The sequence below is a fragment of the Oncorhynchus kisutch genome, linkage group LG18, assembly GCF_002021735.2.
Source record: "Oncorhynchus kisutch isolate 150728-3 linkage group LG18, Okis_V2, whole genome shotgun sequence".
NCBI classification, from domain to species: domain Eukaryota; kingdom Metazoa; phylum Chordata; class Actinopteri; order Salmoniformes; family Salmonidae; genus Oncorhynchus; species Oncorhynchus kisutch.
In genome coordinates, this window is record NC_034191.2 from 4,151,666 (window position 1) to 4,164,290 (window position 12,625).

Below are 12,625 nucleotides of genomic sequence, written 5' to 3' on the forward strand. Positions count from 1 at the left end.
GTAACGTGTCTGTCTCAGGTATTGTGGAGAGTTGACCTGTTATCGTAACGTGTCTGTCTCAGGTATTGTGGAGAGTTGACCTGTTATCGTAACGTGTCTGTCTCAGGTATTGTGGAGAACCTCCAACCAGTCCTGTTGTAACCAGTGACACTAACACCATGAAGGTAGTCTTTTACTCCGACGCCTCGTATGTAGACAGGGGATTCAGCGCCACGTACGAGACCTTCGAATCCACGGACCGTAAGTAGAAATATTGATTGTTCATCAAATCATATTAAGCACTTGGCTCATTGCACAATACAAGACAAGACAAGTGATGACCTGAGCATTCACTGACCTGTCCCTGGCCAGTCATATTGGCCAGGTATTAATGAACTGGCCAGGTGTTAATGAACCGGCCAGTCATATTGGAGAGGTGTTAATGAACTGGCCAGTCATATTGGCCAGGTGTTAATGAACTGGCCAGGTGTTAATGAACTGGCCAGGTGTTAATGAACCGGCCAGTCATATTGGAGAGGTGTTAATGAACTGGCCAGTCATATTGGAGAGGTGTTAATGAACTGGCCAGTCATATTGGAGAGGTGTTAATGAACCGGCCAGTCATATTGGAGAGGTGTTTATGAACCGGCCAGTCGTATTGGAGAGGTGTTAATGAACCGGCCAGGTGTTAATGAACTGGCCAGTCATATAGGAGAGGTGTTAATGAACTGGCCAGTCATATTGGAGAGGTGTTAATGAACCGGCCAGTCATATTGGTCAGGTGTTAATGAACCGGCCAGTCATATAGGAGAGGTGTTAATGAACTGGCCAGTCATATAGGAGAGGGGTTAATGAACCGGACAGTCATATAGGAGAGGTGTTAATGAACCGGCCAGTCATATAGGAGAGGTGTTAATGAACTGGCCAGGTGTTAATGAACCGGCCAGGTGTTAATGAACTGGCCAGTCATATTGGAGAGGTGTTAATGAACTGGCCAGTCATATTGGAGAGGTGTTAATGAACTGGCCAGTCATATAGGAGAGGTGTTAATGAACCGGACAGTCATATAGGAGAGGTGTTAATGAACTGGCCAGGTGTTAATGAACCGGCCAGTCATATTGGAGAGGTGTTAATGAACTGGCCAGTCATATAGGAGAGGTGTTAATGAACTGGCCAGTCATATAGGAGAGGTGTTAATGAACCGGCCAGTCATATAGGAGAGGTGTTAATGAACTGGCCAGGTGTTAATGAACCGGCCAGGTGTTAATGAACTGGCCAGTCATATTGGAGAGGTGTTAATGAACTGGCCAGTCATATAGGAGAGGTGTTAATGAACCGGACAGTCATATAGGAGAGGTGTTAATGAACCGGACAGTCATATAGGAGAGGTGTTAATGAACTGGCCAGGTGTTAATGAACCGGCCAGGTGTTAATGAACTGGCCAGTCATATTGGAGAGGTGTTAATGAACTGGCCAGTCATATTGGAGAGGTGTTAATGAACTGGCCAGTCATATAGGAGAGGTGTTAATGAACCGGCCAGTCATATAGGAGAGGTGTTAATGAACTGGCCAGGTGTTAATGAACCGGCCAGGTGTTAATGAGGTGAGCCTCAGTGCAGCATATTGGTTTTCCTTTAGCTGACTCCTCCCCCTCCTGCCTTTCCATCCCCAGCCTGTCCTAACAAGTTTCAGTGCAACAACCAGCGTTGTGTTAACACACATCTGAAGTGTGACGGCTGGAACGACTGTGGAGATATGAGCGACGAAATTAAATGCAGTGAGTTCTAACAAACGTATTGATTTTTGTCTGGAGAAAACTTTAACGGATATTAGATTGATTAATACTAATGATTGATTGTTGTTTAACGTGTGTGTGTGTGTGTGCTCGCTCGCAGAGTGTGATTCCACTCAGATCAGCTGTAAGAATGGCCTGTGTAAGCCCCAGTTCTGGGAGTGTGATGGAGTGAACGACTGTGGAGATGACACCGATGAGCAGAACTGTGGTAGGTTTGACAGGGCTGTCGTCTGATGCCTCAGGCCTGTTGACAGATGGAACAGAAGGCACTCCTGTTTCCAGTTCACACATTCAGTTACTTTCAGGTGCAGTGTAGCAAAAAGTAAAGCTGTGATTGAAAGATATATATATATATATATATATATCTCCAGCGTGTTTTATCATGTCTCCTCAGGTGCTTGTAAAGCGGGGGAGCTGACATGTCAGAACGGAAAGTGTGTATCGGAGAAGAAACGCTGTGACGAGAAGGATGACTGTGGCGACGGGACAGACGAGAGCGACTGTGGACGAAGTGAGGAGACCTTTCTCTCCGTCGATCAGAATGTTTTTTACACAGAATGTTTTCACAGGTGGATGCAGCCTGAGAACGGATCGGTTGTGTTTCACAGAGCGTATCAGTTCTCTCTTTTTTTTTTATCGCAGTAGTATAACCGCGTTGTTGAGGAAGAGCTCGTAAGCATTTAAAAGTACTTTTTTTTTTTTTCACCTGCTATATCCTGTGCACGTCACGAATAAACACTGATTTTATTTTAAAGTTAATGGGGGTTCTGACTCCACCTAAAGTTAATGGTGTTCTGACTCCACCTAGAAGCGAATGGGGTTCTGACTCCACCTAAAGTTAATGGGGTTCTGACTCCACCTAAAGTTAATGGGGTTCTGACTCCACCTAAAGTTAATGGGGTTCTGACTCCACCTAAAGTTAATGGGGTTCTGACTCCACCTAAAGTTAATGGGGTTCTGACTCCACCTAAAGTTAATGGGGTTCTGACTCCACCTAAAGTTAATGGGGTTCTGACTCCACCTAAAGTTAATGGGGTTCTGACTCCACCTAAAGTTAATGGGGTTCTGACTCCACCTAGAAGCGAATGGGGTTCTGTCTCTACCTAAAGTTAATGGGGTTCTGACTCCACCTAAAGTTAATGGGGTTCTGACTCCACCTAGAAGCGAATGGGGTTCTGACTCCACCTAAAGTTAATGGGGTTCTGACTCCACCTAAAGTTAATGGGGTTCTGACTCCACCTAAAGTTAATGGGGTTCTGACTCCACCTAAAGTTAATGGGGTTCTGACTCCACCTAGAAGCGAATGGGGTTCTGACTCCACCTAAAGCGAATGGGGTTCTGACTCCACCTAAAGTTAATGGGGTTCTGACTCCACCTAAAGTTAATGGGGTTCTGACTCCACCTAGAAGCGAATGGGGTTCTGACTCCACCTAAAGTTAATGGGGTTCTGACTCCACCTAAAGTTAATGGGGTTCTGACTCCACCTAAAGTTAATGGGGTTCTGACTCCACCTAAAGTTAATGGGGTTCTGACTCCACCTAAAGCGAATGGGGTTCTGACTCCACCTAAAGTTAATGGGGTTCTGACTCCACCTAGAAGCGAATGGGGTTCTGTCTCTACCTAAAGTTAATGGGGTTCTGACTCCACCTAAAGTTAATGGGGTTCTGACTCCACCTAAAGTTAATGGGGTTCTGACTCCACCTAAAGTTAATGGGGTTCTGACTCCACCTAAAGTTAATGGGGTTCTGACTCCACCTAAAGTTAATGGGGTTCTGACTCCACCTAAAGTTAATGGGGTTCTGACCCCACCTAAAGTTAATGGGGTTCTGACTCCACCTAAAGTTAATGGGGTTCTGACTCCACCTAAAGTTAATGGGGTTCTGACTCCACCTAAAGTTAATGGGGTTCTGACTCCACCTAAAGTTAATGGGGTTCTGACTCCACCTAGAAGCGAATGGGGTTCTGACTCCACCTAGAAGCGAATGGGGTTCTGACTCCACCTAAAGTTAATGGGGTTCTGACTCCACCTAAAGTTAATGGGGTTCTGACTCCACCTAGAAGCGAATGGGGTTCTGACTCCACCTAAAGTTAATGGGGTTCTGACTCCACCTAAAGTTAATGGGGTTCTGACTCCACCTAAAGTTAATGGGGTTCTGACTCCACCTAAAGTTAATGGGGTTCTGACTCCACCTAAAGTTAATGGGGTTCTGACTCCACCTAAAGTTAATGGGGTTCTGACTCCACCTAAAGTTAATGGGGTTCTGACTCCACCTAAAGTTAATGGGGTTCTGACTCCACCTAGAAGCGAATGGGGTTCTGTCTCTACCTAAAGTTAATGGGGTTCTGACTCCACCTAAAGTTAATGGGGTTCTGACTCCACCTAAAGTTAATGGGGTTCTGACTCCACCTAAAGTTAATGGGGTTCTGACTCCACCTAAAGTTAATGGGGTTCTGACTCCACCTAAAGTTAATGGGGTTCTGACTCCACCTAAAGTTAATGGGGTTCTGACTCCACCTAGAAGCAAATGGGGTTCTGTCTCTACCTAAAGTTAATGGGGTTCTGACTCCACCTAAAGTTAATGGGGTTCTGTCTCCACCTAAAGTTAATGGGGTTCTGACTCCACCTAAAGTTAATGGGGTTCTGACTCCACCTAAAGTTAATGGGGTTCTGACTCCACCTAAAGTTAATGGGGTTCTGACTCCACCTAGAAGCAAATGGGGTTCTGACTCCACCTAGAAGCAAATGGTGTTTTGACCACCTAAAGTTAATGGGGTTCTGACTCCACCTAGAAGTGAATGGGGTTCTGACTCCACCTAAAGTTAATGGGGTTCTGACTCCACCTAGAAGCGAATGGGGTTCTGACTCCACCTAGAAGCGAATGGGGTTCTGACTCCACCTAGAAGCGAATGGGGTTCTGACTCCACCTAGAAGCGAATGGGGTTCTGACTCCACCTAAAGCGAATGGGGTTCTGACTCCACCTAGAAGCGAATGGGGTTCTGACTCCACCTAAAGTTAATGGGGTTCTGACTCCACCTAAAGTTAATGGGGTTCTGACTCCACCTAAAGTTAATGGGGTTCTGACTCCACCTAAAGTTAATGGGGTTCTGACTCCACCTAAAGTTAATGGGGTTCTGACTCCACCTAAAGTTAATGGGGTTCTGACTCCACCTAAAGTTAATGGGGTTCTGACTCCACCTAGAAGCAAATGGGGTTCTGACTCCACCTAGAAGCAAATGGGGTTTTGACCACCTAAAGTTAATGGGGTTCTGACTCCACCTAGAAGTGAATGGGGTTCTGACTCCACCTAAAGTTAATGGGGTTCTGACTCCACCTAGAAGCGAATGGGGTTCTGACTCCACCTAGAAGCGAATGGGGTTCTGACTCCACCTAGAAGCGAATGGGGTTCTGACTCCACCTAAAGCGAATGGGGTTCTGACTCCACCTAGAAGCGAATGGGGTTCTGACTCCACCTAAAGTTAATGGGGTTCTGACTCCACCTAAAGTTAATGGGGGTTCTGACTCCACCTAAAGTTAATGGGGGTTCTGACTCCACCTAAAGTTAATGGGGGTCCTGACTCCACCTAGAAGCGAATGGGGTTCTGACTCCACCTAGAAGCGAATGGGGTTCTGACTCCACCTAGAAGCGAATGGGGTTCTGACTCCACCTAGAAGCGAATGGGGTTCTGACTCCACCTAGAAGCGAATGGGGTTCTGACTCCACCTAGAAGCGAATGGGGTTCTGACTCCACCTAGAAGCGAATGGGGTTCTGACTCCACCTAGAAGCGAATGGGGTTCTGACTCCACCTAGAAGCGAATGGGGTTCTGACTCCACCTAGAAGCGAATGGGGTTCTGACTCCACCTAGAAGCGAATGGGGTTCTGACTCCACCTAGAAGCGAATGGGGTTCTGACTCCACCTAGAAGCGAATGGGGTTCTGACTCCACCTAGAAGCGAATGGGGTTCTGACTCCACCTAGAAGCGAATGGGGTTCTGACTCCACCTAGAAGCGAATGGGGTTCTGACTCCACCTAGAAGCGAATGGGGTTCTGACTCCACCTAGAAGCGAATGGGGTTCTGACTCCACCTAGAAGCGAATGGGGTTCTGACTCCACCTAGAAGCGAATGGGGTTCAGACTCCACCTAGAAGCGAATGGGGTTCAGACTCCACCTAGAAGCGAATGGGGTTCAGACTCCACCTAGAAGCGAATGGGGTTCAGACTCCACCTAGAAGCGAATGGGGGTTCTGACTTTACCTGAAGTTAATGGGGTTCAGACTCCACCTAGAAGCGAATGGGGTTCAGACTCCACCTAGAAGCGAATGGGGTTCAGACTCCACCTAGAAGCGAATGGGGTTCAGACTCCACCTAGAAGCGAATGGGGTTTTGACTCCACCTAAAGTTAATGGGGTTCAGAATCCACCTTGAAGCAAATGCGGTTTTGACTCCACCTAAAAGTGAATGTGGTATTTCTCTCCTCTCCCCAGTTATGAATAATGTGCAGTGTTCTGACTCCACCTATAAGTGTGAGAACAACAAGTGTACCAACAAGGAGAACCCTGAGTGTGATGGAACACCTGACTGTGAGGACAAATCAGATGAGGCCAACTGTGGTAAGACATTCCCTCTGTCCCTTCATCACACCATGGTTCACATAATGATCAGTCATTATATTCTATAGTCCAATACACCATGGTTCACATAATGATCAGTCATTATATTCTATAGTCCAATACACCATGGTTCACATAATGATCAGTCATTATATTCTATGGTCCAATACACCATGGTTCACATAATGATCAGTCATTATATTCTATAGTCCAATACACCATGGTTCACATAATGATCAGTCATTATATTCTATAGTCCAATACACCATGGTTCACATAATGATCAGTCATTATATTCTATGGTCCAATACACCATGGTTCACATAATGATCAGTCATTATATTCTATAGTCCAATACACCATGGTTCACATAATGATCAGTCATTATATTCTATAGTCCAATACACCATGGTTCACATAATGATCAGTCATTATATTCTATAGTCCAATACACCATGGTTCACATAATGATCAGTCATTATATTCTATGGTCCAATACACCATGGTTCACATAATGATCAGTCATTATATTCTATGGTCCAATACACCATGGTTCACATAATGATCAGTCATTATATTCTATAGTCCAATACACCATGGTTCACATAATGATCAGTCATTATATTCTATAGTCCAATACACCATGGTTCACATAATGATCAGTCATTATATTCTATAGTCCAATACACCATGGTTCACATAATGATCAGTCATTATATTCTATAGTCCAATACACCATGGTTCACATAATGATCAGTCATTATATTCTATAGTCCAATACACCATGGTTCACATAATGATCAGTCATTATATTCTATAGTCCAATACACCATGGTTCACATAATGATCAGTCATTATATTCTATAGTCCAATACACCATGGTTCACATAATGATCAGTCATTATATTCTATAGTCCAATACACCATGGTTCACATAATGATCAGTCATTATATTCTATAGTCCAATACACCATGGTTCACATAATGATCAGTCATTATATTCTATAGTCCAATACACCATGGTTCACATAATGATCAGTCATTATATTCTATAGTCCAATACACCATGGTTCACATAATGATCAGTCATTATATTCTATAGTCCAATACACCATGGTTCACATAATGATCAGTCATTATATTCTATAGTCCAATACACCATGGTTCACATAATGATCAGTCATTATATTCTATAGTCCAATACACCATGGTTCACATAATGATCAGTCATTATATTCTATAGTCCAATACACCATGGTTCACATAATGATCAGTCATTATATTCTATAGTCCAATACACCATGGTTCACATAATGATCAGTCATTATATTCTATAGTCCAATACACCATGGTTCACATAATGATCAGTCATTATATTCTATGGTCCAATACACCATGGTTCACATAATGATCAGTCATTATATTCTATGGTCCAATACACCATGGTTCACATAATGATCAGTCATTATATTCTATGGTCCAATACACCATGGTTCACATAATGATCAGTCATTATATTCTATGGTCCAATACACCATGGTTCACATAATGATCAGTCATTATATTCTATGGTCCAATACACCATGGTTCACATAATGATCAGTCATTATATTCTATGGTCCAATACACCATGGTTCACATAATGATCAGTCATTATATTCTATGGTCCAATACACCATGGTTCACATAATGATCAGTCATTATATTCTATGGTCCAATACACCATGGTTCACATAATGATCAGTCATTATATTCTATGGTCCAATACACCATGGTTCACATAATGATCAGTCATTATATTCTATGGTCCAATACACCATGGTTCACATAATGATCAGTCATTATATTCTATGGTCCAATACACCATGGTTCACATAATGATCAGTCATTATATTCTATAGTCCAATACACCATGGTTCACATAATGATCAGTCATTATATTCTATGGTCCAATACACCATGGTTCACATAATGATCAGTCATTATATTCTATAGTCCAATACACCATGGTTCACATAATGATCAGTCATTATATTCTATAGTCCAATACACCATGGTTCACATAATGATCAGTCATTATATTCTATAGTCCAATACACCATGGTTCACATAATGATCAGTCATTATATTCTATAGTCCAATACACCATGGTTCACATAATGATCAGTCATTATATTCTATAGTCCAATACACCATGGTTCACACACAATGAGCTGTAACTGTTAATGACAGATTTATAAACATAGTTTTACTACTTATAACCCCCTTTCTAAATATCTGAATGTAAAATGTGTGATTGACTAATACATTACTCTCAGTATAGGAGTCTGTTGTTGACTAATACATTAGTCTCAGTGTAGGAGTCTGTTGTTGACTAAATGTTAGTCTCAGTGTAGGAGTCTGTTGTTGACTAAATGTTAGTCTCAGTGTAGGAGTCTGTTGTTGACTAATACATTAGTCTCAGTATAGGAGTCTGTTGTTGACTAATACATTAGTCTCAGTGTAGGAGTCTGTTGTTGACTAAATGTTAGTCTCAGTATAGGAGTCTGTTGTTGACTAAATGTTAGTCTCAGTGTAGGAGTCTGTTGTTGACTAATACATTAGTCTCAGTATAGGAGTCTGTTGTTGACTAATACATTAGTCTCAGTGTAGGAGTCTGTTGTTGACTAATACATTAGTCTCAGTGTAGGAGTATGTTGTTGACTAAATGTTAGTCTCAGTGTAGGAGTCTGTTGTTGACTAAATGTTAGTCTCAGTGTAGGAGTCTGTTGTTGACTGTTAGTCTCAGTGTAGGAGTCTGTTGTTGACTGTTAGTCTCAGTATAGGAGTCTGTTGTTGACTAAATGTTAGTCTCAGTGTAGGAGTCTGTTGTTGACTAATACATTAGTCTCAGTATAGGAGTCCGTTGTTGACTAATACATTAGTCTCAGTGTAGGAGTATGTTGTTGACTAAATGTTAGTCTCAGTGTAGGAGTCTGTTGTTGACTAATACATTAGTCTCAGTGCAGGAGTCTGTTGACTAATACATTAGTCTCAGTGTAGGAGTCTGTTGTTGACTAATACATTAGTCTCAGTGTAGGAGTCTGTTGTTGACTAAATGTTCATCTCAGTGTAGGAGTCTGTTGTTGACTAAATGTTCATCTCAGTGTAGGAGTCTGTTGTTGACTAAATGTTAGTCTCAGTGTAGGAGTCTGTTGTTGACTAAATGTTAGTCTCAGTGTAGGAGTCTGTTGTTGACTAATACATTATTCTCAGTGTAGGAGTCTGTTGTTGACTAAATGTTAGTCTCAGTGTAGGAGTATGTTGTTGACTGTTAGTCTCAGTATAGGAGTCTGTTGTTGACTAAATGTTAGTCTCAGTGTAGGAGTCTGTTGTTGACTAATACATTAGTCTCAGTGTAGGAGTATATTGTTGACTAAATGTTAGTCTCAGTGTAGGAGTCTGTTGTTGACTAAATGTTAGTCTCAGTGTAGGAGTATGTTGTTGACTGTTAGTCTCAGTATAGGAGTCTGTTGTTGACTAAATGTTAGTCTCAGTGTAGGAGTCTGTTGTTGACTAATACATTAGTCTCAGTGTAGGAGTATATTGTTGACTAAATGTTAGTCTCAGTGTAGGAGTCTGTTGTTGACTAAATGTTAGTCTCAGTGTAGGAGTCTGTTGTTGACTGTTAGTCTCAGTATAGGAGTCTGTTGTTGACTAAATGTTAGTCTCAGTGTAGGAGTCTGTTGTTGACTAATACATTAGTCTCAGTGTAGGAGTCTGTTGTTGACTAAATGTTCATCTCAGTGTAGGAGTCTGTTGTTGACTAAATGTTCATCTCAGTGTAGGAGTCTGTTGTTGACTAAATGTTAGTCTCAGTGTAGGAGTCTGTTGTTGACTAAATGTTAGTCTCAGTGTAGGAGTCTGTTGTTGACTAATACATTATTCTCAGTGTAGGAGTCTGTTGTTGACTAATACATTAGTCTCAGTGTAGGAGTCTGTTGTTGACTAAATGTTAGTCTCAGTGTAGGAGTCTGTTGTTGCCTAATACATTAGTCTCAGTGTAGGAGTCTGTTGTTGACTAATACATTAGTCTCAGTGTAGGAGTCTGTTGTTGACTAAATGTTAGTCTCAGTGTAGGAGTCTGTTGTTGACTGTTAGTCTCAGTGTAGGAGTCTGTTGTTGACTGTTAGTCTCAGTGTAGGAGTCTGTTGACTAATACATTAGTCTCAGTGTAGGAGTCTGTTGTTGACTAATACATTAGTCTCAGTGTAGGAGTCTGTTGTTGACTAAATGTTCATCTCAGTGTAGGAGTCTGTTGTTGACTAAATGTTCGTCTCAGTGTAGGAGTCTGTTGTTGACTAAATGTTAGTCTCAGTGTAGGAGTCTGTTGTTGACTAAATGTTAGTCTCAGTGTAGGAGTCTGTTGTTGACTAAATGTTAGTCTCAGTATAGGAGTCTGTTGACTAAATGCTGATTTGTGTTGTTTCAGATTGTGGGCGGAGCCTGTTTAAAACTAGCCGTATCGTGGGTGGTCAGGACGCAGAAGAAGGGGAGTTCCCGTGGCAGGTCAGCCTCCACATTAAGAACGCTGGGCACGTGTGTGGTGCTTCCATCATCAGCCAGCACTGGCTGGTTACTGCTGCTCACTGTGTACAGGATGACGCCAAGACCAGGTACTTTCAGATGATTCTCCCTGTGTGCGCCTGCCACCGTGTGGTGGTAGTGTGTTCACCCAGCTTAAACTGTGTGTGTGTGTGTGTGTTCAGTCCTAACCAGGTGTGTCTCTCCAGGTATTCCCAGCCAGGTGTATGGGAGGTGTGTGTTCAGTCCTAACCAGGTGTGTCTCCCCAGGTATTCCCAGCCAGGTGTATGGGAGGTGTGTGTGTGTTCAGTCCTAAACAGGTGTGTCTCCCCAGGTATTCCCAGCCAGGTGTATGGGAGGTGTGTGTTCAGTCCTAAACAGGTGTGTCTCTCCAGGTATTCCCAGCCAGGTGTATGGGAGGTGTGTGTTCAGTCCTAACCAGGTGTGTCTCCCCAGGTATTCCCAGCCAGGTGTATGGGAGGTGTGTGTTCAGTCCTAACCAGATGTGTCTCCCCAGGTATTCCCAGCCAGGTGTATGGGAGGTGTGTGTGTGTTCAGTCCTAACCAGGTGTGTCTCCCCAGGTATTCCCAGCCAGGTGTATGGGAGGTGTGTGTGTGTTCAATCCTAAACAGGTGTGTCTCTCCAGGTATTCCCAGCCAGGTGTATGGGAGGTGTGTGTTCAGTCCTAACCAGGTGTGTCTCCCCAGGTATTCCCAGCCAGGTGTATGGGAGGTGTGTGTTCAGTCCTAAACAGGTGTGTCTCCCCAGGTATTCCCAGCCAGGTGTATGGGAGGTGTGTGTGTGTGTTCAGTCCTAACCAGGTGTGTCTCCCCAGGTATTCCCAGCCAGGTGTATGGGAGGTGTGTGTTCAGTCCTAACCAGATGTGTCTCCCCAGGTATTCCCAGCCAGGTGTATGGGAGGTGTGTGTGTGTTCAGTCCTAACCAGGTGTGTCTCCCCAGGTATTCCCAGCCAGGTGTATGGGAGGCGTACCTAGGCCTTCACGTCCAGAAGCAGAACAGTAAGAACGTTCAGAAGAGGAACCTGCGTCAGGTGATCTCCCACCCGTACTACAATGCCTATACCTTCGACAACGACATCGCTCTGATGGAGCTAGACAGCCCTGTGACCTTCTCTGATTACATCAGACCCATCTGTCTGCCCTCCCCTCAACACACCTTCCCCCAGGGCAACTCTGTCTGGATCACAGGTTGGGGCGCCACACGAGAGGGAGGTGAGTGAGATTGTGGATGGGCTCGGTTTTCATTATACAGTATTAGTTACTATAACTAGATACTGCATAATATTTGTGTTTGTTACCGAGTAGTTTTAACATTTTATACCATTGCTATAAAATAATTCAATGATAATGCGCCCATTTCCTGCATGGTGATAAGAACTAATGTGTCATTGTATGTATGTATGTATGTTAGGCTCTGGTGCATCCATCCTGCAGAAGGCCCAGGTCCGTATCATCAACAGTACTGTGTGTAACCGCCTGATGGGAGGACAGATCACCTCCAGGATGACGTGTGCTGGTGTGCTGACTGGAGGTGTGGACGCATGTCAGGTACTGAACTCTGTCCCTATGAACTACCCGGCCATAATATAGGGCTGCTCTGGTCAACAGTAGTGCTGAGTGATCATGGGCCTCTTGGCTGCATCTCTGATCAGT

The 12,625-nt window shown here is 43.5% G+C and overlaps 1 protein-coding gene across 1 annotated transcript in view; it reads left to right on the top strand.

Annotated features, from left to right (window-relative positions):
- Positions 1-12,625, top strand: part of st14a (ST14 transmembrane serine protease matriptase a) — an 89,853-nt gene that overhangs the window by 75,192 nt on the left and 2,036 nt on the right. The window contains exons 10-17 of the mRNA XM_031795784.1: positions 107-240; positions 1,652-1,756; positions 1,875-1,982; positions 2,169-2,285; positions 6,261-6,386; positions 10,858-11,041; positions 11,913-12,184; positions 12,384-12,520. Coding sequence (XP_031651644.1) covers positions 107-240; positions 1,652-1,756; positions 1,875-1,982; positions 2,169-2,285; positions 6,261-6,386; positions 10,858-11,041; positions 11,913-12,184; positions 12,384-12,520 — 1,183 coding nt within the window. The remainder of the gene's footprint in view (positions 1-106; positions 241-1,651; positions 1,757-1,874; positions 1,983-2,168; positions 2,286-6,260; positions 6,387-10,857; positions 11,042-11,912; positions 12,185-12,383; positions 12,521-12,625) is intronic.